The sequence below is a fragment of the Drosophila gunungcola genome, chromosome 3R, assembly GCF_025200985.1.
Source record: "Drosophila gunungcola strain Sukarami chromosome 3R, Dgunungcola_SK_2, whole genome shotgun sequence".
In the NCBI taxonomy this organism is placed as follows: Eukaryota; Metazoa; Arthropoda; class Insecta; order Diptera; family Drosophilidae; genus Drosophila; species Drosophila gunungcola.
The window spans coordinates 19,716,146-19,743,463 of record NC_069139.1 but is presented as its reverse complement, the minus strand read 5'-3'; the positions used below and the strand labels follow the sequence as shown (position 1 = coordinate 19,743,463).

General features: G+C 42.9%; 3 protein-coding genes across 8 annotated transcripts in view; 1 reads left to right on the top strand and 2 right to left on the bottom strand.

Moving 5' to 3' along the window:
* Positions 1-27,318, bottom strand: part of LOC128261162 (DNA-directed RNA polymerase II subunit RPB9) — a 122,064-nt gene that overhangs the window by 25,527 nt on the left and 69,219 nt on the right. The gene's annotated exons all lie outside the window — the stretch shown is intronic.
* On the top strand, positions 731-25,501 carry LOC128260689 (histone-lysine N-methyltransferase trithorax). Of its 6 annotated transcripts, XM_052993888.1 has the most exons (10): positions 731-1,359; positions 7,731-7,842; positions 8,792-9,209; positions 10,977-12,233; positions 13,211-14,405; positions 14,462-14,668; positions 14,726-23,027; positions 23,094-23,227; positions 23,423-23,598; positions 23,663-25,501. In XM_052993888.1, exons 4-10 carry the CDS (start codon positions 11,130-11,132, stop codon positions 23,834-23,836), a joined length of 11,292 nt encoding a protein of 3,763 aa, XP_052849848.1. In that variant the 5' UTR covers positions 731-1,359; positions 7,731-7,842; positions 8,792-9,209; positions 10,977-11,129; the 3' UTR covers positions 23,837-25,501. The 6 variants fall into 6 exon arrangements, with proteins under 6 accessions (XP_052849848.1, XP_052849840.1, XP_052849863.1 ...); XM_052993880.1 differs by lacking the exon at positions 7,731-7,842; XM_052993903.1 differs by lacking the exons at positions 7,731-7,842; positions 8,792-9,209.
* On the bottom strand, positions 25,499-26,766 carry LOC128261056 (uncharacterized). Its single transcript, XM_052994497.1, has one exon. It carries the CDS (start codon positions 26,360-26,362, stop codon positions 25,550-25,552), a length of 813 nt encoding a protein of 270 aa, XP_052850457.1. The 5' UTR covers positions 26,363-26,766; the 3' UTR covers positions 25,499-25,549.

The window sequence follows — 27,318 nt, the reverse complement described above, 5'->3', positions numbered from 1 at the left end:
AATTCTACTGCACTTTGCTTTTTATTTTATTTATTTCAGTAAGCTGACAACATATACTGTACTATTTAAATGACGCGGTTATTTTTTAAATCTGACCAGATCGTATTTGCGCCCCTGGCGTTGCCCTATCTAGCATAACATTAATGTTGGCCCTTAGCAAGGACGCCATCCATGATTTGCGAAGACGCGCATCGATAATAGCAAAGACCCACATTAGCGAAGACACGCTCCAATATGAGCAAACTAGAGACACTCTTCCCAGTTAGCGAAGACACGCTCCGCAGGTAATATTTGTTAGGGACAACATCGATGTAGGTGTAGATGCCTTTCCTTTTCTGTAAGGAAAACGTTGTATTTAAACATTACATTAAAGCAGTTGCTTCAGAATTTCTTTCGCTAACTCTGCACTTAAACCATGAGTGTGGATGTTGCCCTCGCTAAATTTGTGCTAAATACTACATTTCAATTGCAAGCTGAATAGCCATCTATCGGCCTGTAGCGAAACTGAAGGAAATTATAAGTTTCTAGTAGTTGTTTCTGCCCTCCTGTAGGTGGAGCCAAAATCTTTTTTTCTTTAAAAATTCTAGGTGGGACCTCTCAAAATCGTCATCGAAAGTCTTGAAAACATCGATAACATATATGTTCGCTCGATGTTTTTCCACCTCTAGCGTGCTTGTGGTGGGATTGTTATCTGCCAAACATCGATATTTTGAAAACATCGATGTTCCCTCGATGTTTTTCCACCTCTAGCTCTCGAACTCGGTCGTTTCGCTCGTCAAAAAAGTCAGAAAATGTGGAAAATAATTGATAAACTGTGCTAAAAAGTGTGTGAAAATGCTGTACAAAGTGTCTGTTTGTAAAATTTCATTGTATTTGCAACGTGTAATGGCCGAAAATGTGTAAAAATCGAGAGCAGCAAACCTGATTTTTGTGAAGAAGAAGCAGGCATTTTTCATCGTCGTAAAACGCGTACATACAGACACTCACACACAGATATATATATATATGTATATATCAAACGCGCGGGCGCGCGAGAGTGAGAGAGCGAAATAACAAGAGAGCGTGTTTTTGTGCGTTTGTTTTGTGCGACAAATAGAGAGCGAGAGAGCGGCGAATGTGAGAGCCAAAGCAAAAACCAAGAAATAAGTGAACGAAAATAAAAACGAAAATCGCAATCTCCACCCCTGTGTTTTGTGTTTACTAGTGTTTTGGGTGTTTCTGTGTCGTTTTGTTGTGGAAAATATAGGATTTGGATTATTCGTGCACTAAAAATGTAAAAATGCCGAACGGTAAATGCAGCCTGAACCACCCCTGAAACTGAATCTCAATCTGCATCTGGATTATTCGCTCGGCAAAAAGGTAATTAAAAGATCGACGCGATAAAAGGCGTCGCCGGCTGCCGATGAGTCAGTCTGCCGTGAATATATATGTACTCACTATATATGTATATTATGGCAGATATTGATTTGGAATGCATCCGGAGACATCAACACAATCAAAATCGTACACATTACATTATCATACCTCATCATTATCATATTCACAATCCCACACTAACCTTTGTAGACCTCTAGTGAGTAGTTTTAGATTGTTGTTTTTAGCTAGAAATACCAGCAAGTGTCGTTCAATTACTCACTCGATAATGCAAATTAAGCTGCACAACCAATACTGTTAGTTTATGGCCCACGCTGCGTTTTATGGCTACAGAGGCACCTTGATATGATGGATATACAGTTGTCGCGCACTTTTGTATTACCCTAAGACCTCAATTAAACCCTAAACGTGTTACTTTGTTTTAAAAGATTGTATATTTTTGTTTTCCCCGAGTTGAATCCCAGAAACTTGTAGATCAGTTCAGTATAACTTACTTGCCTGGAAGTATTGACTTTTATATGATTTAAACTTTATTTAATGTTTGTCCTTATAATTATGTTATTTCGACGATAGGTTTTATTCTCCTAAAAAGCATAATCTTTAAAAGTTGATGCTTTTACATTTTAGGTATTATTATAAAAGATTATTGAACACAAAAATATGTAACGAAAGATTTAATTAATATTAATATTTCTAGACATTTATGAAATATTATTTATATGGGGGCCCATAATAGCAAATATTAATTATATTGCTTTGTAACTTAAATGTTTTTTAAAACCTATCAAAGGCAGCTTTTTAAATAAAAACTTGCTTTCTTTATTTTCACTAAATTTATTGTTGAGTAAGTTCCACCGTAGTAAGTTCCAACTGAGATTTCCATCTACGACGTTTTCCATTATTTACCACCCGTAAAACGAACGGTAAATGACAGTCGCTGGCACACCCACACACAAGCTCTCTGCCGAGGTATAATAAAGCAGCATCGATAAATAAAACTTAATGTGTGACCAGTTAATTGCTTTTGTTGTCGCCTCATTCTAAATCAAATTCAGCCGCTCTCCTTCTCTCTGTCTCTCTCTCGCGCTCACATGGCCAAAGTGTTTGTATAACTAAAATTGTTGTTTGTTTTGTTGCTGGCGCTGTTGAAACTTTTAATAAATTATACAATAACATGAAAAACGATCTCAACAGCAGCAGCTAAATCGATTGCTGCTGCTTTTCGTTGCCTAGATGCTGTTGAATAATTACAAAAGAAATATATTTATATATAAGGTTGTTTATGTATTTGTTGACGCCATTTTTTTATTTGCCATCAAAAAGGCAAATTCCAAATCGCCTAGTCTGTTTGTGTATGTGTGTGTGGGAAACTACGCGCCAAATAACATTGAGGCGCAAAATCGCAAAATGAGTAATTGCGCATATTAAAATTCGCCTTTCAAAAGTCGGCCCATTTGACGGGCGACCAACTGAGCCGTAAGCTAATGCGAGATCTTGAATGGGAATGAAAATGCGAATGGGACGAACTGACGCTCATCCGAATGCAATTTTAACGGTCCACTGCACAAGCAACTCGTCGATCACACCTCGCTTAATCATTAAAATTTGGATTACAATGGGTATAAGACATTACGAAATTAAGCGTAAGGAACAGTACAAATTTGTTAATTTTCTTCTCTATGTTAGTTTTAATTTGCTTTGTTCTTTATGTACATTTTTATATTGATTTTACAAATTCCCAACAATATTTCTAAAAAAAAAATAAAAACTTAAAAACAATTATTTGATTTAAAAGAAATGTTGAATACGTTTCACATTTTGTTAAGAATTCTTCGGTATTGATTTTTAAAACCCATTTCTCAATCTTTCTATTTCTCAATGATTTCTATTTGTTTCGATGGTCAAAATATTAATGTGCATTATTGTTAGCGGCATTTACTCTTTTGTTTACAGTGCGATTGGAGAGGCTGCTTCTGGCAAGTGGGTTATTTTATTATACTTGCGTTTTGTTACCTTTTACCATACATTAACCATCAGCAACCACTACAGCTACAAAACCAGATGTCCACACACATCAGCAAGTATTTAGTTCATGTTTCGTGGCAAATTGGACATCAAAATTGCGAGCTGCCAAATCGGCTCTCAATTTTCAATGCTCATTCATGGCCCAGAGATATATACATTCATCCCAATACTAAAGCGTATCACACCCATACCAATACCCCTTTCGCATATTATTGGCGCGCACATTTTTCATGTTTCACCTTTAGCTGCGTGTTTTGATTTACAAGCAAACACACAAACATACTCACTCCCCCGCGTGGGCTCTCTTGTACTCTCTTTATGTTTTTGGGGATGGGGGCTCTCTCTCATTTGTTGATTCAACTTATTCAGCTGCTTTCTCTGCGCTCTCCTTATAACACTGAACAAAAATGTATGGTAATATACTCGACGAGTTTTATATGGACTTTTTAAAGCGAATTATTTTAAATATTGCATATAAAACTATTATTTTGTATTTTGAAAAATAATTAATAGGATTGAAAAAAACTGTTTGTGGTTTCTACACAATTTCGTGGCTCTGACTTGGGGCGTATATAAAAAATGAAATATCGACACTGAATTAAAAAATGTTATATTCAATTTATATTTACTAAGAAAAATATAAAGATGCATTTGATCTTACAGTATAGTCCCTTATGAAAATTGTATGGAAAATTTAATTCGAGTCTTTCTTTTTTTTAGTGCAGTGTATTTAAGACATTTTTGCATAATTTCATACAAATTTACATATTTTATGTGCGAGGTTGACTTCGATTTTTTCCAACTTGTCAATCGAGTTTGTATATGAGTGTGTGTGGCATGCAGATAGTTGTCTATTCGGTAAATGTGTGAGTGGGTGCTGTATGTGAGTTGTTGTGATTGTCGTGCTCGTGTTTATGGCTCTTAATAGTTCGCCATTCGATTCGTTACCTGTCTCTCTCTATCTCTTCTTACCCCCCATTTTCCTTTTACCTCCCACCCTCGCTCATTTGCCATCTCATTCTGCTCTCGTGTGCTTGACTTTAATCTTCTCAATTACTCGCAATTTGCAAGTTTTGTACTCGCGCCTCTTTCCCGGTTATTGGCATGCAGTGGGAAAGAGACAGTGAGTGTGAGAGCAGGTTAGGGTACACAACAAAAAACGTATAATTAGATGTCAATTTTAATCAATTAAGCAATTTATGAACATGTTTTCATATCACTTAGCAGCTCAGACCTATCAATGTGAAATTAAAAGACGCTGATTCGACATGTAGTAATTCGAAAGATAAGATAGGGGATTTTTTTTGAAAAAGATGCATTTTGAAAGTCAATACAGTTCAAAAATAGTTACTTATCTATGTATGTAAATGCTATTATTAAAGTTAAAAGTTCAGAAAAGTCCAAAAATGTTCAGTTTTTATCAGCTAATCAAGTATATCCTTGGTAAAATGACATTGCTTTTAGAGAAAACTAATGAATTTAAAAAAGAAGAGATTAATCAGATTTAAATTATCACTTTAAGTTGCAATCAAAAACTATTTTTAGGCAATAATTTTCAATTGTATAAAATAGAACTTTGATTATACATACCTATTGTAAGATTTATGATTGTTCAAATAAGAATAGAAGTCAATAAAATCCTCCACCTACATACATATGTATATTCATTTTTCTTCAGTGCCCGTATTTCGTTTCATTTTTGTGGCCCATTCTTCTTATTCAAGTTTTTGTACGTTTGCGCTTGTTTTGATTTCTTAATCTTTTTACCATAATTGATGGCAATTAAACTAAAGGTGTGTGAGTTGGCTCTCTCTCCCTGACCCACCACCTTTCCCTCCTCCTCCTTTTTGGTTTAGTTTTCGTTTATCTTCGTGTTTGCTCGGTTGTCGATTTCGAGGGAGGCGATGATATGATGATGATGACGATGCAATCGAATTTCGAATTGGCCTGGCCAGTTTTACTTTGCCTCGTTATTCGCCGTTCGCCGGGAGATTGTTCGTTTGGTTGGCCGATTGTCTCTTCGCCCCTTTATATTACTCTCCCCCTCTTCCCACAGCTTCTGCCACTCCTCTTCACGGCCTCCCTCCCCCTTCACGCTTTCCGTGTGACTCTGGTTTTTATGACTGCACTCGGATTACAGTGAAGCCGACACTTTAGTTCCATTAATTGGCTCTCAGGATACAGTTAAACGGCTCAATTTCAAAACAGTCAAATAAATTGCTGCACAAACTAATAAAGAAAAACAAGAAACATTTGGAGAACAACTAGATTTTTAAGAAAAATATTTTTAATTTATACTAAAATTGAAATTTAACCACAATGTAAACAAACTAGTTATGTATAAGAATTTATAACTTTAGTCTTAACGGTGGCTTAATAACATGAATGTTTTTATTGAAACGTGACGAAATTAGGGTTTTGATGACTCAAATGTTGGTTAGTAACATTAATTTTGATTTGACAACTTCGTTCAGCAGCAAATACGAGGTTGGTAAAAAGCTACTATGATATAGTATTCATCAAAAATAAGACTACTAGCGTAGTTAATTTGTCAAATAATTTGTTATATGAAAACCTAGAAATAAAAAAGTAGTAATTAATCCAAACTTGTTTGTCCCCCTATTCCTTTAAGTGACACCTTTTCTACTTAAAACAAATGGTTAGTAATAAGCGAGCACCCCCTGTTCAGGTAAACACGCCGTATCCTTTTAAAAAAGCATCTCCCTATAAAATAAATTGTCCGTAATTAAGGAGCAACCTCTGCGCAGTCTATCCAATTTAATTTGCTCATTTTGTCGTCTTTATCATCGCGTTTTGTCATCGTTCTGTGGGATTTTATTGATTCGTTGAAATATTCATGCTGAGTTCTCCCTGCGCCTTTGATGTTATTGCTGCCGTTTGGTTGGTGGCACATAATTAAAGCGTTTTAGTTAATTGATGTCAACACACAACGTAGTTAGCATTCTGCTGCTGTCTGGGCATTTTCTTGGTATTTGTGTGGGTTTCTCAGATACAATTTGTGTGCAATTTGTTGGTGAGTGCTTTTCTGATTGTTTCTTGCTTGTCTGCCAAATCAAACCACCCTCCCCATTTTGCCCCCTACATGGGTATTAAATTGTTGACAATTGTTTTGAGCTTGAGAGAATTAACCTTTAGTTTGTTATGTCATGATATTTGCCTAGTGTTTTCGCAATTAAATGGCCACTAATATTTTATTGTTTATGTATTTCGTGGCTTAATTTATTTTTGGTTCACGATTAGGATGGATAACAGGCCTAGACGATGCGCTGCAGAAGAGTACAAAAGTTTTTTATAATAGCAATCTAGGTTAGGTTCGAAATTTAATAAGTTTCCGTTTGTCATCAATCATAAAGGATGAGAAAATTATTCCACTCGCATCTGTCAATGACAGAAAATATATGGCTTAACAAACCTTATTAATTGCTTTCAGCAATTGACTATAATCGATTTGTTAATTAAATGAAGCAGGCTTTATAAGGTATATAATAGCTTTAGTTTCACCAGCTTTTTTAAATAATTACTGTTGTTACAAAAGCAATCATTTATTACCTAAAATCTAAAAATATGTAAACATTTATATATGTATCTATTTTTTATAAAACTAAACTACTAAAAAAAAATGTAGTCATAATTTAATTAAATAATAAGAAATGTTTTTTTTTTATTTGTGCGAGACTTTTTATTCAAACCTGTAAATAGTTTTGTAAACGTCAAAGGCATCAGTTAAAAAGCAACAAATCACTTGCATCATTGGACAGATTAAAATCTTTATTAAGTATTTTTAACACTCCATCATCCATAGATTTCAAATGCAAATTTTCTATTTGCATATTAGGTATTCAACTCACGGCAACTCCGCAGCAATTAGTGTAATCGCCGTGCAAATACGGAGGAGTGTTGTCCAATTAAGCCCGGTTTAGTCCCAGTCCCATTCGCAGTCTCAGATCCCATGCTTACATCATGCCACCGCTGGGGCCATAAAGATACAACTCAATGGTAGAAACAAAAACCAAAGCAAAAGCGATATAAAAAAAAAACGAGGGAAATCGACAAATAAAATCACAAATCGCAAACAACTGAGACAGTGGCGGGATACCCAAGCTGAAGTACAGTGGGTGCACATTATTGCTTTTTGTCTTAAGCATAATTATCTGACCAACATTTAAAGAACTTATACTATATTTGCAGACTTAAAAATATAAAAATGAATGAAATTTGGTTCAACTATTTTAGTAATTAATTACTTTTTAATTAAATTTTTTTTAACTTGATGATAATTATAAATAAAAACGTTTTGATTTTAAATCCAGTTTTGCAAACTTTTTCTCCAACTGCATTTTTATATGAACGAATGCGCTGGAATTGACTTGCTGGAGAGCAGTATGCAGTACAGTTGACAAGATTGACTAACTAACGATGCAGGTAAGCCAGGTAAACTAACTGACTTCCAAACACCTTTGAATAGAAACCAGAGGCGAAACGGAAAACCATTACGCCGTACTGAGTCATGCTTTTGGGAAATGTGGGGAAAGGAGTTGGGAAAACTGGGGAAGGCCAAAGCGTCGACCGCCAGCCCGAAATCTCGAAAGTATTTTCACCTCATTTCGAGAACTTAAGCTCACACATAACTCAGATAAAAAGTAATAGATATTTTAAAGTAATCTTATAATTAAAGCGTTGTTTTATTAAAATATATATGCATACATATATATATATTTAGAATGTTGTTCAATTTATATGGAAAATTATGTTAAACACATATTTTATCTCATTAATATTTATTTGCCTCTACAAACGAAAAAGGTAGTTTTTAATCTTATTGATTATCATTGTGTTAAATTTAATTATTATTTGAAAGGTTGAGATCATTAATTATCCAATTCTATATCAACAAATGCTTAATGTTGAAATTTTTCTTGTATAAGGATCCACTATACTTGTAAAACTAATTTTAATAAAAAATCTGCATATAAACTAAACGAAGTCGACTTACTTATATGTCTAAGAGCATGATATTTTATAAACTCAAAAGTCTGATTGATAAATTACGAATGACTATGTTGTTATAAAGTGTTTTAAATCGTTAAAACTAATGTTTGTTTATAAAAGAAAGTCTATACCTAATTATCCCAATTTCTTTCTGTGCACACTCATACTTATTCACTGATACACAAACACACACATGTATAATCATCGCACATTGTCACCCACACAAACATCCGCACACACGCTCAAACACTCGAAAAGTCAACTTTCAACTTGTTTGCCCAACTGCGACGATGCGAACTAATAAATTTCTACTTGTTTTTTTTTCTCGCCCCCTTTTTACCACCCAACCACCCACCGCCACCCCCTCGATAATTTTTTGCAGATTTCAAGACACGCAGACTGCAGACTTTTATGCACCAGTGTGTGCGTTTGTATGTAAAGAAGTGTGGTGGAAATGGGATGATGTAGACCGAGGATATATAGAGATGATGATGGGGATAATGATGGTAATGATAATGAGCACCATGTGGCCGCCAACACAAACCAGCATCAACCGAAACAACAACAGAAACAACAAAAGCAGCAGTTACAGATGAGAAAAGTTGCCGCGAAAGTACAGCAATGTGGAAAACTGTGAATTCGTCGAGCAGAAACTCCAAACGCAGAAAAACTAAACGCGCAAAAAGAAGAATTTTCATCAGGCCATAAAAGCGAGAACAAAGAGAAAAACTGTCGTAAAAAGAGGCAGCAGGGAAAAACCCACCACTTAATAGTGGCCCACAACAGCAACAACAACAAATGTAAGAATTTCAATTTCCAGTAAACAAAAAAAATATTCGAGAGAAAAAACAAAGGCAGCAGCAACAACCAAAGCCAAACGAGAAAATCCTGCAAAGAAAACAAAACAAAAAAAGAAAAGAAAAAGTTCAAGTCTGAAGTAGAAAAACCACTTAAAACGTCGATGACAACTAACCCGCGGGAGGGAAAGAGATAGGTAAACCCAGAGAAGAAGAGAGCAACAGAGTAGTTGGAGTGAGAGAGCCTTTCTTAAAAAGGAGTCTGTGAGAGAGAGCGCGTGCTACGTGCCAAAGGAATGAGTTTAAGGAGTCCGCAACGCAGCAGTTGTTTTGCTTCAGTTTTTTATATTTTTTTGTTAACTGCACACATTTAGTGGTGGCAAAGCGTGCAAAGGTGGTGGTATCTCAGTGCAGTCAGCTTGGTTGTTTTTCCGCTAGAACTAGCCAAATAGTTTGGAGTGTTTGACAAGAAAATGCGATACATATAGTCCTTTTACGAAAGTTGTTGCATACCTCATAGCGATAATCAAAAACAATCCTACAAAACGGTTACTTTCTTGGAAATTATCCGATTGACACTAAGATATTGAACATATAAAGCCAAACCAAGGTTTAAATTTTAAATGCACCAGTGGTGTACTGTATTAAAGTTATTTTTAATCACATTTTACTCGAAATTAAGAATATATGATAACATACATAGTTCAAAGAAATTTGTAACACTACACTACAATGTGTTGCACTTGTGCTACTAAAATTTTGGATGGAACAAACTAAATGTCCGGCTATTTACTGAAAAAAAATTTTCAGGCATATCTGGCTCTGGTGTGAGGGTATTAGTGGTCACGCAAGACGTGAGACGGCGGCTGGAGGAGCGGAACAAAGGCAGCTGCAATGCAATTGCACCTTTATCGCGTTCCTTTCTCAGGAGCAGGAGAGAGCAAAGTCGTGCCCGAGAGAGTGCACTTAAACAAAAATTGGTCAATTTTGTCAGTCATAAAAAAATATCTATTTTTACAAACTATTTGATATATTACACGGTTAATATTCTCTAAAATGTATTTAAAAAAAGTAGACATTAAACACAGAAGGTAATATCTGCATTTAACTTTAAAAAAATGGTTTTAAAGGGTTTTTTGCATAATTTTTCCTGAGAATCGAGGAAGAAAACCAATCTTTGAATTACTCTTTTCCTTCTCTCAAGTAATGTGACTTACCTTGTAAATAGAAATAGCCTTTAAATAAAGAATCCAAATTATCTAATAAGATGATTTTTTTTAAAGAAGGTCCTTTTAGTTTAAAAAATTAGAGTTTTTCTTGAAGTGTAAGGAGCGACTGAGAGAGCGCGTTCGGGCGCGAGGGAGCCACAAAGCCGAGACTGTCGAGGTGCTACGTCACCTTCGGCTTTGTAGTTGTAATTCGCAAAGCAAGGAGCGCGCAACGGAGAAAAAGAAACGCGCGCGAAAAAGAAATAAATAAATAAATACCCAAGAAAAAAAGAGTGTGTGCAAAAAGGAGTGAGTGAGTGGGCAGTGAAGGGGGCGTGAGGCAGGAGTGCAAAATAAACGAGTTGCCACAGCAACAACAACGAGATTCGCAAAAAAAGGGGGAAAATTGACGCATTCCAAACGCGCGATTCGGCTTACAAGCATTGTTTTTCCATGGAGCTGTGTTGTTGTTGGTGTTTTTGTTTTTGCTATTTTTTTTGCTAATACCGGTCTTTTTAGTCGGTCTCTCATACTTGAAGTTTGTGCCTCTTCTTATCCACAGTGAGCTATCCACAAGTCCAAGAAATCAAACAAATTGAAGAAATCAAAGATAATCAACTGCAAATCGCAATCTAAACCGAACAAAAAACGAGGAAAATCAAATTAAAAGGCAGGCAAATGCAAATGCAAAGGCAATCGCAAACGTACTACTATTATGGGCCGCTCCAAGTTTCCCGGCAAACCCTCCAAGTCAATCAACCGTAAGCGGATCAGTGTCCTGCAGCTGGAGGATGAGGCCAACCCGGCAGCGGAATCGCAGCAGCCACCGGCGGATTCCCAGCAGCCAAGTGGATCGGGATCCGGTTCGTCAGGGGCGCGGGAAAAGGGCAACAATTGTGATAACGATGAGGATGACAATGCGCCAGGTGGTGCCTCGATTAGTGGCAATGCCGCATCTTCGTCGGGCGCCGCCTCGAGCTCTGAAAACAGCGGTAATGGCAGCGGTACCGGTTCGGGATCGGGATCATCCGGTTCGGGGTCCACCAATGGCGGTGGAGTAAATGGCGGTACCCATCACAAAAGTGCTGCTAATCTGGATAAGGAGGCTGTGACCAAGGATAAAAATGGGGATAGTGATAAAACAAGAGCAGCTGCCTCCAGATCAGGAGCGCCACCCACTGAGTCATCAAACTCTGGATCATCTTCAGGAAAATCATCTGCAGTAGCTACTGGAAAATTCTCTGGCAAGAGTTCGAAAATTTCCTCAGGATCTTTTTCTGGAACATCTTCTGGAAGGTCCTCTGGTTCATCTCCGGATGCTAACTCTGCAGCATCTTCTGATGGTGCATCTTCGGGAATATCTTCTGGCAAGTCTACAGGGACAACAACTGCAAAGTCCTCTGAAGCATCATCTTCAGCATCTTCCGGAATATCCTTGGGGAAATCGGCAAAGGCAACCGTTACCGGGACTTCCGGCATGATTGGTGCAGCATCATTGAAAGCTCTGTCTGTAGCCACACCGGCCACATCCACTGGATTAGCCAGTGCTCTTGCCTCTCCGGGAGCATCCTCGCCAGGAGGAGCCTTTGCTATAAGTGCCGCTTTGCTGAGAGCCCGCAAAAATAGCAATAAAAAGTTTAAGAATCTAAACCTGGCCAGGGGCGAAATAATGCTGCCCTCCACATCCAAGTTGAAGCAGCTCAGTTGTCCGGTGGTGGACAGTCCCACCACCTCGGCAAACGCCTCGGCTTCCCCGCTTGCTTCGGAGGGAGTTCTGGGAGTAGGGGGCGTGTCCAGCCCAGGCGAAGATGTGTCCCTGGTAAGTTGATTTTCAGAATGTCGGTGTTTGGTTGCCGGTTTCATTCCCAGGTGTTGCCCCCTTTTGCTTTTATTTATGAATATGTTTAAGCCGCTTTTTTCTGCCACCTTATCCCCGCAATCCGAACAACTGATTCGAGTTGCGTGTGCACCCTTTGTACATACATCCTCGGCCAATGCCACAGTCCAATTCCCGCCAATGTAAATAATGAACCCCCTCAAGTTGGTTTACCCATGGTTCTGGTCTGGTTATTAGCCCCCTTTATACCCAACCACCCGCCTCTGACGCCATTGTTACCTGCTCGCTTACCTGCTTAATTGGCTTTTATGATGTTTTAGCGCTTGCAACTCTTCCACATGTGTCTGCCTGCCGCAGACGGTTGACGGTCACAGTGGCAATGGTGTCTGTTCCCCAGCTTATACTTATGCTTAGTAACTTGTTTTTGCACCAATTCCCCCCTTTCAACCCATCTTTGTAACCCCCTACGTCCAAGCAATCCCCTTCAAAAAGTTGCACTTGCTCCTGGTCCTTTGCATGCTTCTTTGTGTTTTACCCTTACACTGGAATATACAATTGGCCTAATTCTTTGTATTCTTAGTTGCTGAAACCTACTTAGGTGTATGAAAAATCACTCCTAAGATCTTGCGATGAAAACAAATGTTTAAATCAAAAAGGGCTTATGCTTATGCTTCTGAAATTATATTTTAACTAACACTAATTAAACTAATATCAAAGTTTATGTTCCTTTGGTATTGAACTGAAATCAGAAATAATTTAACAAAATTTACTTAAAGTTGTATAACTAATTTCTTTCTGTGTATATTTTGCTATATCTCACGGCATTGCTTTCCGCTTCGCATTTTGTGAGCGTGTAGTTAGTGCCATGAATTATTGATTTGCTCGGACCCCTACTCCAACCTGTCCTACTCAACCCTAACTAAAACCCACTGAACCCTTTTATTTGTGTACTTCTTCAGAAGCGCGTCTTGAGCGAAATGCCCAATGAAGTCGACCCCGAAGTCGCTCCATCCGGCTGCCCTGCACCGGCAAATGGTGCTACATCGGGAAAGGGAGCTGCTCCGACTGGAACACAAGCAACTGGAGCATCAGCTGGAGGCAGTAGTCCTAAACCAGGACCAGACGCAGGATCTTCGACGGCATCAACGGCAGCCAAGCAAAAGAAGACCGTTACGTTTAGGAACGTGTTGGAGACAAGCGATGATAAGTCGGTGGTTAAGCGGTTTTACAATCCGGATGTCCGCATACCAATCGTCTCGATCATGAAAAAAGATTCCCTGAATCGACCCCTGAACTACTCCAGAGGAGGCGAATGTATCGTGCGGCCCTCCATCCTGTCAAAGATACTCAACAAGAGCTCCAACATCGATAAGCTCAACTCACTCAAATTCCGATCGGTGCCAGCGAGCTCATCTTCTCTAAGCCGGGAATCATGCACCAGCGTGTCTGGATCCTCTCCCAATGTCTTTGGTTTATTGCGCGCTTTTGGCGCGCCTATGGATGAAGACGACGAGGGTGGTGTAACCTTTCGTCGGAATGATTCTCCTGAAGATCGAAACAACGAGGAGAATGAGGAAATGGATGAGGATGAGGACGAAGAAGAAGTCGAGGAGGAGGAGGAGGAAAATGAGCTGGATGACAACGATGAAGCAGCCTCCGAAAAGAGTGCGGATACGGAGAAAAGTGCAGGCTCTGAAGAGCGGGATCCGGAAGAGAAACAACTTGTCATGGACTCGCATTTTGTACTTCCCAAGAGGAGTACAAGATCCTCTAGAATTATCAAGCCCAACAAAAGATTGCTCGAAGAGGGTGCTATCAGCACAAAGAAGCCTCCATCATGTGGCGACTCCAAGGCTAAGAACCTCTTTAGCGCAGCTTCCTCCACTGCTGTTACCTCTGCGTCCACCTCTGGAAGTCAGAAGCTCGCCAAGGAGAGCTTCTCCAGCTTTGGCAGCCTGAAAACAAATAGCAGTGCAGGTGAAAGCTTTGTGCTGCGACCGCCGCGACTGCAATTTCAGGCGGACAGCAAGCAGGGACCTTTCGCTGTTGCCAAAGCCTGCCCAACATCGCCCAGTGCCATTCCGACGCCAGTTAATTCTTTGCCGGTTTCGTCTTTTGGAACGCTTTCCAGTCCCAGCTCAAGTTCAACAACAGGTAGGTTACATAACTTCCACCACATTTCTTGAGATACTATTTTCATTTCTTTTTAGGAACACCTGCATCCAGTGTCTGCTCCGTGTGCTGCGCGGCGGTCAGTAGCAAAGACGTGGCCCAGGCCCGCAAGTATGGAGTCGTGGCCTGCGACGTGTGCAGGAAATTCGTTTCGAAGATGACCAAGAAATCCATATCGGCTACTTCGAGCAGTGCCAATGCTTCTTCCGCCACCCAACAGCAACTACAGTGCAAGGGAAGCGAAGGTAGGTCAAATTTAATTTTCCATTAATTACATTTATCAAATCTATATTCCATTACAGGATCAACCTGCAGTATCCATTCGGCTAAGAGCCAGTTGAAGAACTTTAAGAAGTTTTACAAGGATCGCTGTACCGCCTGTTGGCTGAAGAAGTGCATGATCTCTTTTCAGCTGACGGCAGCGCATAGGAGTAGGCTGGGAGCCATTTTGCCACCAGTAATGCGAGTGGAAGCCTCATCCCGCGAAGATAAAACCGCGGAACTGCTATCTCCAACGGGCAACCTAAAATATGCTTCCTCTGCGTCCTCTACTTCGTCTTCTGTGATTGCTTCTTCTGCAGCTGTTAAGTGGAAATCCAGTGGAGATTCCACCTCTGCGTTAACCTCCATTAAGTCCAATCCTTTGGTGGAGAACAATGTCACATTTGGGAGTACCCCTCTGCTGCGTCCAGCGATTTTGGAGAAGCCACTCTTCCTGAAAATAAGCAATGCAGCAGATCAGAAGCTCTCAGCAGCTGAGAGCATTAGTCCCAGTCCGTCGAGAAAGACGAGTAAGCAGGAAAAGGAAAAGGTTAAGGAACAGGAGCAGAGCGAGAAGCCACTTAGTCCCACTTTGGCAGCCACCAAAAAATCTACAGCAGTGGAAACTCCAGTTACAGAAGCCCAAAAGGAGGAGGCACCGCATGCTTCTACAACAGCAGCAACAGCTGTACATTCTGCAACTTCCAATGGAATGTCTCAAAGTGTTACTCAACCAGAAGCTAATGGGGATACCAATACTACGGGCGACACCTTAAAGCGTCAAAGGATTGATCTGAAGGGGCCTCGAGTCAAACATGTCTGCCGCAGTGCCTCTATTGTGCTCGGGCAACCTTTGGCCACCTTCGGCGAGGATCAGCAGGCCGAGGAGGAGGCTGAAGTGCTCCAAGAAATTGCTACTCCAGTGCCATCAGCAATTCCAGAGCCTGTCCCTAACAAACCAACTCAAATGGTTACGGATGAGAACGATAACTGTGCTAGCTGTAAAACTGCTCCTGTTGAGGAAACGAAGCCTTCTAAGTCCTCTGGAACAACTCAAGCTGAAGTAAAGAAGCTAGCAGCAGCAGTAAAAGAAGGACCGGCATCTACAGCACCTTTGGCAACTGCAAAGGTCACAACAAGAAATGCAGCGGTTACATCCAACCTAATAGTGGCGCCCAGCAAAAAACAACGAAATGGAGACATTGTTACCTCCGGTTCAACCACTCAATCCTCTAATCAAACCCAAGGACGTAGAGCGAAGGAGCAGAGGCAGCAACGTACGCTCATCTCCATCGATTTCTGGGAGAATTATGACCCAGCTGAAGTTTGCCAAACGGGTTTTGGATTGATTGTAACTGAGACAGTGGCTCAGAGGGCACTGTGCTTCTTGTGCGGTTCTACGGGCTTGGATCCACTGATCTTCTGTGCCTGCTGTTGCGAACCATATCATCAGTACTGCGTCCAGGATGAGTACAACCTGAAGCACGGATCTTTTGAGGATACAACGCTGATGGGCAGCCTGCTGGAAACTACGGTCAATGCTACTGGTCCAACATCGTCATCCCTGAATCAACTGACCCAGCGCTTGAATTGGCTGTGTCCCCGCTGCACTGTTTGCTACACCTGCAACATGTCGTCGGGGTCCAAAGTCAAGTGCCAGAAATGTCAGAAGAACTATCATAGCACGTGCTTGGGGACAAGCAAGAGACTTCTAGGAGCAGATCGTCCTTTAATATGTGTCAATTGCCTGAAATGCAAGTCTTGCTCCACGACAAAAGTGTCGAAGTTTGTGGGGAATCTACCGATGTGTACGGGCTGCTTTAAGTTGCGCAAAAAGGGCAATTTTTGTCCGATATGCCAGAGATGCTATGACGATAATGACTTTGATCTAAAGATGATGGAGTGCGGCGATTGTAGCCAGTGGGTTCATTCAAAGTGCGAAGGACTAAGCGATGAGCAATACAATCTGCTAAGTACGTTGCCGGAATCAATCGAGTTCATTTGCAAGAAATGTGCGCGTAGGAATGAGAGTTCCAGGATAAAGGCGGAAGAGTGGCGTCAGGCGGTGATGGAGGAGTTCAAGGCCAGTCTATATAGTGTACTGAAGTTGCTTAGCAAATCTCGGCAGGCCTGTGCCCTTCTAAAACTGAGTCCCCGCAAGAAAATGCGATGCACCTGTGCTGCATCCGTGAACCAAGGAAAACTTCAACCGAAAGCCCTCCAGTTTAGCACTGGATCGGACAACGGCTTGGGCAGCGACGGAGAGTCCCAAAACAGCGACGATGTCTACGAGTTTAAGGAGCAGCAGCAGCAGCTGCAAAGAAATGCGAACATGAATAAGTCACGAGGGAAATCCCTGTCCTGCTCCTGCCAACAACACATCAGTCATTCGCAATCCTTTAGCTTGGTGGATATTAAACAGAAGATTGCTGGCAATTCATACGTTTCCCTGGCAGAATTCAATTATGACATGAGTCAGGTTATCCAGCAGAGTAATTGCGATGAATTGGACATCGCCTACAAGGAGCTGCTGAGTGAACAGTTTCCCTGGTTTCAAAACGAAACGAAAGCCTGCACTGACGCCTTGGAGGAGGATATGTTTGAGTCCTGCTCGGGAACCAACTATGAGGATTTGCCAGACGGAGTAGGAGGAAGTAGCTCTGTCTACAACGAACACTCTACTTCGCAGGCAGAGTCGCGTTCTGGTGTCTTGGATATTCCCCTGGAGGAGGTTGACGACCTTGGCAGCTGTGGCATAAAAATGCGATTGGACACCAGGGTGTGTCTGTTCTGCCGGAAGAGTGGCGAAGGCTTGTCCGGCGAGGAAGCACGACTCCTATACTGCGGTCATGATTGCTGGGTTCACACCAATTGTGCGATGTGGTCGGCGGAGGTTTTCGAGGAGATTGACGGTTCCCTGCAAAATGTACACAGTGCGGTGGCCAGGGGAAGGATGATCAAGTGCACGGTGTGTGGAAATCGAGGAGCCACTGTCGGTTGCAATGTGCGATCTTGCGGTGAGCATTACCACTACCCATGTGCCAGAAGCATCGACTGCGCCTTCCTCACAGACAAATCCATGTATTGCCCCGCACATGCCAAGAATGGAAATGCCTTGAAGGCCAATGGATCCCCCAGTGTCACATACGAATCCAACTTTGAAGTATCCCGACCCGTGTACGTGGAGTTGGATAGAAAGCGGAAGAAGCTTATTGAACCAGCCCGTGTGCAATTCCACATTGGATCCTTGGAGGTGCGGCAATTGGGAACTATTGTTCCTAGATTTTCCGATTCCTACGAGGCCGTGGTGCCCATAAACTTTCTCTGCAGTCGTCTATATTGGTCTTCGAAAGAACCCTGGAAAATAGTAGAGTACACTGTACGCACCACTATTCAGAACAGTACGTCAACCCTAACAGCCCTGGATGTGGGCAGGAACTATACTGTGGACCACACGAATCCCAATGGCAAGGAGGTTCAGTTAGGTTTGGCGCAAATCGCCCGCTGGCATACCAGTCTGGCCAGGAGTGATTTCTTGGACAACGGCGGAGCCGATTGGAACGGGGAGTTTCAAAATCCCAACTCTTGTGTGCCACCAGATGAAAACACGGAAGAGGAGCCGCAACAGCAGGCTGACTTGCTTCCGCCAGAGATCAAGGATGCAATATTCGAGGATCTCCCCCACGAACTACTCGATGGCATCTCCATGCTGGACATTTTTATGTACGAGGACCTCGCGGATAAAACAGACCTATTCGCCATTAGTGAACAATCAAAGGATGGTACTCAGGCCATGACATCCGGTCAGGCTCAGAGTCAAAGTCAACAAGCCGGAGGAGCATCTGTAAGCATTTGTGATGAGGACACTCGGAATTCGAATACGAGCTTGGGAAATGGCTGGCCAGCCAGCAATCCCGTGGAGGATGCCATGTTATCCGCAGCCAGAAACTCCAGTCAAGTGCAGATGCTCAAAACACTAGCCTGGCCAAAGCTTGACGGAAACAGTGCCATGGCGACGGCTATTAAGAGGCGAAAACTATCTAAAAATTTGGCTGAAGGAGTGCTATTAACCCTGAGCAGTCAGCAACGAAGCAAAAGGGAGATGGCCACGGTGGCTGGCGTATCCAGGAGGCAGTCCATCAGTGAGGCATCCACCGAAGGCGTGGCCACCACATCTGGGTCGGTGAGAAGCAAGAGCTTCACCTGGAGTGCGGCTAAGCGTTATTTCGAAAAGAGCGAAGGACGTGAAGAGCCAACCAAGATGAGGATAATGCAAATGGATGGCGTGGACGACTCAATCACCGAATTCCGCATAATTGCCGGGGATGGAAATTTATCAACAGCTCAGTTCACCGGACAAGTTAAATGTGATCGTTGTCAGTGCACTTACAGAACCTACGATGCTTTCCAGCGCCATTTACCATCCTGTGGGCCATCAATGTCCACCAATGAATCCGAATCCGATGTGAACGCAGCAGGAAACACCAATAATTCCGCCCAGCTGAGTGCGGAAAGCTTGAATGAGCTGCAAAAGCAACTGCTAGCAAATGCAGGAGGCTTAAATTACCTCCAAACAGCAACATCGTTTCCCCAAGTGCAGGGCTTGGGTTCTCTGGGTCAGTTTGGCTTGCAGGGATTGCAGCAGCTCCAGCTGCAACCACAATCCCTGGGCAATGGATTCTTCTTATCCCAACCGAATCCTACTACCCAAGCGAACACAGATGAACTGCAGATCTATGCGAATTCCCTGCAAAGTTTGGCCGCCAATCTGGGTGGAGGTTTCACGTTGGCTCAGCCAACGGTGACAGCTCCAGCGCAGCCTCAATTGATTGCTGTCTCCACCAATCCCGATGGCACTCAGCAATTTATCCAAATCCCCCAGACGATGCAGGCCACAACAACTGCACCAACGGCAACGTATCAGACCCTGCAGGCCACCAATACGGATAAGAAGATAATGCTTCCCTTAACGGCAGCCGGAAAACCCCTGAAAACAGTGGCCACCAAGGCGGCTCAACAGGCGGCGGCCAAGCAGAGGCAACTGAAGTCCGGCCATCAGGTGAAGCCCATTCAGGCCAAGCTTCAGCCGCATCCCCAGCAGCATCAGCATCAGCAGCAGCAACAGGCTCAAGTGCAACAGCCCATCACGGTGATGGGTCAGAATCTCCTCCAGCCGCAGCTGCTGTTCCAGAGCAGCGCCCAGTCGCAGGCACCGCAGCTAATCCTCCCGCAAGCCCAGCCCCAGAACATCATTTCGTTTGTGACTGGAGACGGAAGCCAGGGACAGCCACTGCAGTACATCTCCATACCGACTGCTGGGGATTATAAGCCACAGCCGCAGGCCACGGCGACGCCCACTTTTCTGACTACCGCTCCCGGTGGTGGAGCCACATACCTGCAAACAGATGCAAGTGGAAATTTAGTACTAACAACTACACCCACTAACTCTGGACTACAAATGCTCACGGCGCAATCGCTGCAAGCTCAACCCCAAGTGATAGGAACACTCATCCAGCCGCAAACCATTCAGCTGGGCGGAGGATCGGATGGGAACCAGGCAGGCAGCAATCAGCAACCGCTGATTTTGGGTGGAACAGGTGGCGGTGCCACTGGCTTGGAGTTTGCCACCACCACGCCCCAAGTGATCCTGGCCACCCAGCCGATGTACTACGGACTGGAGACGATTGTCCAGAATACGGTCATGTCGTCGCAGCAATTCGTGTCCACTGCAATGCCCGGAATGCTCAGCCAGAATGCTAGCTTCTCGGCCACTACCACACAGGTCTTCCAGGCAAGTAAAATCGAACCGATTGTGGATCTGCCGGCTGGATATGTAGTGCTCAATAATACTGGAGATACAACGACAACGGGGACGTTCCTGAACGCAGCCAGTGTACTGCAACAGCAGTCGCAAGATGACGCAACCACACAGCTACTGCAGAATGCCAACTTCCAGTTCCAAACAGTGCCCACATCTTCAGGTGCCTCCACATCCATGGATTACTCCGCACCCGTTATGGTCACGGCCAAGATTCCGCCAGTAACTCAAATGAAGAGAACGAATGCTCAGGCCAAGGCAGCCGGGATTTCTGGAGTGGGCAAGGTCCCACCGCAACCGCAGGTGGTGAACAAGGTGCTGCCCACCAGCATAGTCACCCAGCAGGCACAAGTACAGCTTAAGAACTCCAATCTCAAACAATCTCAGGTCAAGGCCAAAACTGCATCGGGCACGGGTACGAATTGTGGAGCCCCACCGAGTATTGCTTCGAAGCCTCTTCAAAAGAAAACCAACATGATTCGACCCATTCACAAGCTGGAAGTGAAACCGAAATTAATGAAGCCCACGCCGAAGGTGCAGCAACAAAACCATGTAATGTTGCAGCAACAGCAGCAGCAGCCACAGTTGCAGCAGCAAATTCCATCCGTTGTGGTCAGTCAGGTGCCCAAGGTGACGATCTCACAGCAGCGAATCCCAGCGCAACCTCAACAGCAACTTCAGCAGACGCAGTTGCTCCACATTCCCCAGCAGCAGCAGCAGCAGCAGCAGCAACAGCAGCAGCAGCAACAACAACAGCTACAGCTACAGCAGCAGCAGCAGCAACAGGTGCAGGTACAGGTGCAACCTTCGATGCCAATTATAACAATTGCTGAAGCACCTGTGATGCAAACCCAATTCGTGCTGGAACCGCAACTGTTGGAGCAGCAGGAGATGGCGAACCGAGTGCAGCATTTTTCCACCAGTAGCAGTAGTAGTAGCAGCAACTGTTCCCTGCCCACCAATGTGGTAAATCCTATGCAGCAACAGCCACCACCAACATCAAGTAGCTCCACAACAAGGCCAACAAACCGGGTGCTACCGATGCAGCAGCGCCAGGAGCCTGCTCCTTTGTCCAACGAGTGTCCAGTAGTTCCATCACCGACTCCTCCGAAGCCTGTCGAACAGCCGGTAATCCAGCACTTGAACAACGCCAGTGCCTCCAAGTGTTATGCTCAAAAGACAGCGTTACCTTCACCCGTGTACGAGGCGGAGCTAAAGACCAGTTCGGTTTTGGAGAGCATTGTGCCAGTTACCACGATGGATGCAATTTTGGAGGAACAGCCAGCCACGGAGTCCATCTACACGGAGGGGCTCTACGAGAAGCACTCGCCGGCGGAGGCCAAAACCGAGCAACTTCTCCTCCAGCAGCAACAGCGCGAGCAACTGAATCAACAGCTGGCTAGCAACGGGTATCTGCTCGACAAGCACACCTTCGAAGTGGAACCCATGGACACCGACGTCTACAGGGGGGATGATCTTGAAGAGGAGGAGGACGAGGATGATGACTTTAGCCTCAAGATGGCCACATCGGTTTGCAATGACCACGAGATGTCCGACAGTGAGGAGCCGGCGGTCAAGGACAAGATCAGCAAGATTCTGGACAATCTGACCAACGACGACTGTGCGGATTCCATAGCCACTGCGACGACGATGGAAGTGGAAGCCAGCGCTGGTTATCAGCAAATGGTTGAGGATGTCCTGGCCACCACAGCGGCGGCATCTGCTCCCACCGTTGAGTTCGAAGGTCCTCTGGAAACTGCAGCTGTTGAAGCAGCAGCCACCTATATAAACGAAATGGCCGATGCTCATGTCCTGGAACTCAAGCAGCTGCAAAATGGAGTGGAACTGGAGCTCAGAAGGAGAAAGGAGGAGCAGCGGACGGCGCCACAGGAGGAACAGGAGCCCACGAAAACGGCCTTAGTGCCCACAGCATCTGCTCCAGAACCACCGCCACCCATTCGAGAGCCCAAGAAGATCAGTGGTCCGCATCTGCTGTATGAAATCCAAAGCGAAGATGGCTTCACGTACAAGTCCAGCTCCATCGCTGAGGTCTGGGAGAAGGTATTTGAGGCAGTGCAGGTGGCGAGGCGGGCCCATGGACTCACTCCGCTCCCAGAGGGTCCTCTGGCGGATATGGGTGGCATCCAGATGATTGGCCTCAAAACGAACGCCCTGAAATACCTGATTGAACAGCTGCCGGGAGTTGAAAAGTGTTCGAAGTATACTCCAAAATATCACAAGCGAAATGGCAACGTATCCACAGCGGCGAGTGCAGGCCATTGCGGGAATATAGGCGGAGGCAGTGCATCCGCTGCCATGGCGGCAGTTTCTGGTGGCGACCCACAAGGCCTACTCGACTATGGATCCGATCAGGATGAACTGCAGGAGAATGCCTTTGATTGCGCCCGCTGTGAGCCGTATGCCAATCGCAGCGAGTATGATATGTTCAGCTGGCTGGCATCCAGGCATCGCAAGCAGCCCATTCAGGTGTTTGTTCAGCCATCAGACAATGAACTGGTGCCCAGGTAAATAAATGTTTAATTTTATATGTAAAATCCTTTATAATGATGAATTTATTGTTCTTTCTTTAGACGCGGAACTGGCAGCAATCTTCCCATGGCCATGAAATATCGCACGCTGAAGGAGACCTACAAGGATTATGTCGGAGTCTTCAGATCGCACATCCATGGACGTGGTCTGTACTGCACCAAGGATATTGAGGCGGGTAAGGTTTCAATTAAATGATGCTGGTGGTCCTAGCAAAGGTTTAATCCTTAACCTTTTAAGACTTTTAAAACGCATTTCAAGATGTACCATTTATACTGAATTGTATTTTCCAGGTGAAATGGTCATCGAAGACTTTTAAGACTTTTAAAACGCATTTCAAGATGTACCATTTATACTGAATTGTATTTTCCAGGTGAAATGGTCATCGAATATGCCGGCGAGTTGATTCGCTCCACTCTGACTGACAAAAGGGAGCGCTACTACGACAGTCGCGGCATCGGCTGCTATATGTTCAAGATCGATGACAACCTCGTTGTAGATGCCACTATGCGCGGCAATGCGGCGCGCTTTATCAATCACTCTTGTGAGGTGAGTAGAATGTGACATGTTCTGTACCTTAGGGGGATGTTTACATTTTGTTTTTATCTTGCAGCCAAATTGCTACTCGAAAGTGGTGGACATCCTGGGTCACAAACACATCATAATCTTTGCGCTGCGCCGAATTGTGCAGGGCGAGGAGCTGACCTACGACTATAAATTTCCTTTCGAGGAAGAGAAGATACCTTGTTCATGCGGTTCCAAAAGGTGTCGGAAGTACTTAAATTAATAAGGAAGGGTCAATGAATAGGGATAGGAACCAAAATAGACGCTGGGCGTCTTATTTTATCCGTTTACTCAGAAAATAGGGTTGGTTTTTGAAGAGATCTAAAGTTCTTAGGGGTGGAAAGTGCTATCAACACAGATGTCATGGATACTTTGGTTTTAATATCTGTTTTGACCCTTTGCCAGAAGAAAATCGTTGACATTTTCGTAGAAAGTATTGTAAAGCAATAGTCCAATAAAATAAACCTAAATAACCGTTTAAATTTAAATACAAAATGGCACACCACTAAGGTGTACATTTTCTTGTTACGGTTGGACTGTCGTAATCGATTTTTACTTATACGCGTATTTTTTGTTGTTCTTTTTTTAATATTGATCGATCAATATTTTCTTAGACAGAAAACCATAATTAAAAAAGGCTTTGTTTTTCTTTTGTAAAGAAGTAACGAACTTTTAATTGTGCAGAGTTTACTTTCCCTCATTTATTTTCTTTGCTTAAATCAAACACCCTATTGTACACGAAGAACACACCTGGAATGAGAATTGAAACACTTGTAGTTAACGGTTATATCGATCTATGTTTGGTCAATCGTGATACTTTTCGTTTTAAAACCCCTATACGTCTTAAGTAGTTGATATGTAAAAGTTAAACAGTTGATATTATTATATATCCTATATATAAAAAGCACGGCACATATAAGGCAACGAAGCAAGTGGAAGCCGAGAAATCGGAGTGAATGAACAGAAACTAGACGATGTCAGTATTCAGGGGGAGAATAATTAAATGTATATTAAATATGTTACGTATTAGCTGTCTACCACATACGGATAACGATATGCAGATCAGTTAGCTAACTAGACTAAGGCTCCACAGATTCTATATAAAGCATACACATAATAAGCTAAGCTAATAAATATAACACTTGTTGGGCTTAGGCGAATGACAGATAAACGATGGGAGACATTAAAAACAATTACTTACAGGGGCTTGTGTTAGATTGTACATACATTGCATACGAATAATAAATATCTATATTATATACCTACTGTAATGAGAAATTAACTAACCTTAAGTTACCAGGATTGTGTAAGAAGAAAAAACTATTTTATGTAGAGCTCTGCGTATTTATGTTTGTTAACAATTAACCAAACGATTAATTGATTGAACTACGAATAATATCCGCAACCACATGCTTATATATCTATTTAGAGAACGAAACCAAGCATCACTTTTGAAATTATTGTATTGTGAACAGGCAACCACAGCAACACCACCCAATGTATTATTTTACACCTAAGTTTTAAAGCTTGTACATTTTTGAGACCATTTGTTTGCCTTGATCGGAGCCCAAGCATAATCATAACTTGTAACGCCTAATTTTAGTTAAGCTCCCTTGTATTCTACTATTTTAACGATTGTTTCGCTTAAGACTAGCTTTAGTCCGCTCTGGTATTTGTCCAAAATTGTACACACTCACACACACACACACACACAGCAGGCAGATATGTATATTCCTATCGGGGCGATCGGTCGGACTTGTACAGGCAAAGTTCCATAGCATTTTTGGCAGCCATTCAAGACGCGCGCACTTTTTGCACGCTGTCGAGGAATTTTATATTTTTATTCCCTAAAGAAAAAAGTTTAATAAACTACAGATTAAAATTCAAAGCAATTTCTCGTTTTCTTTATACGTAAAATATATGAGTATATGAAATATCAGTGAATTTCTTTGCACTGCCAGGCACGTCGGATTCTGCCGCGTTCGCAGTTTTCGGTGGCTTCCGAATTCTCTATACGCTGCTTGGCTTCTTGGGCGGCTCTGGCTGCATTGTTTGCCGCCTTCTTGGTCTTCTCGTAATCTATGCGAGCTTCGCTTAATTGTCGCATTAGAACACTAACCCTTCGCTGTGCAGCCTCCAAAAGAGCGGTTTTGTCGGACTGAGATTGTTGCCACACGGCGTATACTTGATCCGAAATTTCCCGATTTTCTCTGGCTATTTTAAGAACGGTGGCCAGAATCTTCAGCTCCTGCAGGGCCAGGTTGTGGGCCTTCATGGCCAGCTGAGCATTCGCCTCGGCGGTGATCAGCTCTTGGTTCTCCTCCTGCACCACCATTTCACCCTCGCGAACCTCCGCTTCCAGTTGCTCCAGCAACTGAGCCTTCCCCGCTAACACTGCTTCGGCGGCTTTGGAGGCCGCGGCCGCCTTGTCGGCGTATTCGTTTTTGATTTTATCGGCGGCCACCTTCACAGCCGTTGCCATGTCCTCGTTGGCCTTTCTCGCCTCATTGGCAGCCTGCATGGCTATGCCGGAGCCCCTTTGCTTGGCATTACCGTGAACTCTCATCGGCTTCTTCTCCGGCATTTCGCACACAGCTCTATCACCACCACCACCACCATCACCAGCCATACCCATACGATCCATCAGCTGCATGGGTTTCCGGCGTGCTCGATAGTGGCTGCCAGTGGCAGATCCCAGGAGCGAGGACAACACAATAATTAGCCACATGATCTGAGCGTCTATTCGCATTTTCCGAAGTCTCGGGCATTTTTCTGACTGTCAGACAGAGGGAGAGATAGACAGATAGGGCTGTCAGTTTGGAAAATCGAGTTAATGCTATATTGCCAGGCAATGTGCCTTATTTTGGACAACATTGTCTTGCGTTGTACGGAGTGATCTGATTAAAAGTAAGTCAAAAGCCATTTGTAAAAAAACTTCTTATTGAAATTCTTTCCTACAGGTGCACAACAAACACTAGGAAAGGAACTACCTGGTTTTTGATTCGCCGTATGGGAAAATTAAAACTGGAAAGGGAGGAGGAAGCAGAATTTGATGAATCTCTAGCATGGCACAAAAGGCCAAGCAGGCTGCGGATCGCATACAGAATATCATGGATCATTCATTCATGGATCATTCAACGAGCAATATAAGTGAATGAGGCATCACAACTTTCTGCAGAGCACACAAACAACCAGGAAAGAAACTTACAAAATCAGTATCATTAACAATATTAGTTCTTTAATCCATCCGAGCTTAAAAATATTATTCTTTTTTTATAATTCTACTTTGATTATTTCCAACTATCCTATTTCAAAAACCAGTAGATCTAAACTTGTGGGTTGATAATTAGGCAATTATTGGGTGTACCAACACTCTAAGAGAAAATTAACTTTTCAGAAGTTGAAGAAAGTGGTCAGAATAAATAATGAACAAACTAAATAAGCTTAAAATATCGCTATTTCGTTAGGTTTGCATTTCTCATTTTGAGAACTTTAATATTAAATAAAAAAAAATTTTTTTAAAAGATATGTATTAATTAGATTTACTGTAAACTGTTAAACAGTAGACATAAAAACAACTTAAACAATTAAAACTAAGCCTGCTTATTGTTCTATTATCCAGAAATAGGTGTTCAACCGGAAAAGAATCTCGGCTGTTGCGGCTGACTATTTAAGTTTACCGGGTAATGGAACACAAGCTTATTG

Excerpts from the sequence above, each read along its gene's own strand:
- LOC128260689 (XM_052993903.1), top strand. The coding sequence starts at position 11,130 with ATGGGCCGCTCCAAGTTTCCCGGCAAACCCTCCAAGTCAATCAACCGT. Across the intron at positions 12,234-13,210 it reads CAGGCGAAGATGTGTCCCTG|AAGCGCGTCTTGAGCGAAAT; the intron begins GTAAGTTGATTT and ends GTACTTCTTCAG. Across the intron at positions 23,028-23,093 it reads GACAATGAACTGGTGCCCAG|ACGCGGAACTGGCAGCAATC; the intron begins GTAAATAAATGT and ends TTCTTTCTTTAG.
- LOC128261056 (XM_052994497.1), bottom strand. The coding sequence starts at position 26,362 with ATGCGAATAGACGCTCAGATCATGTGGCTAATTATTGTGTTGTCCTCG.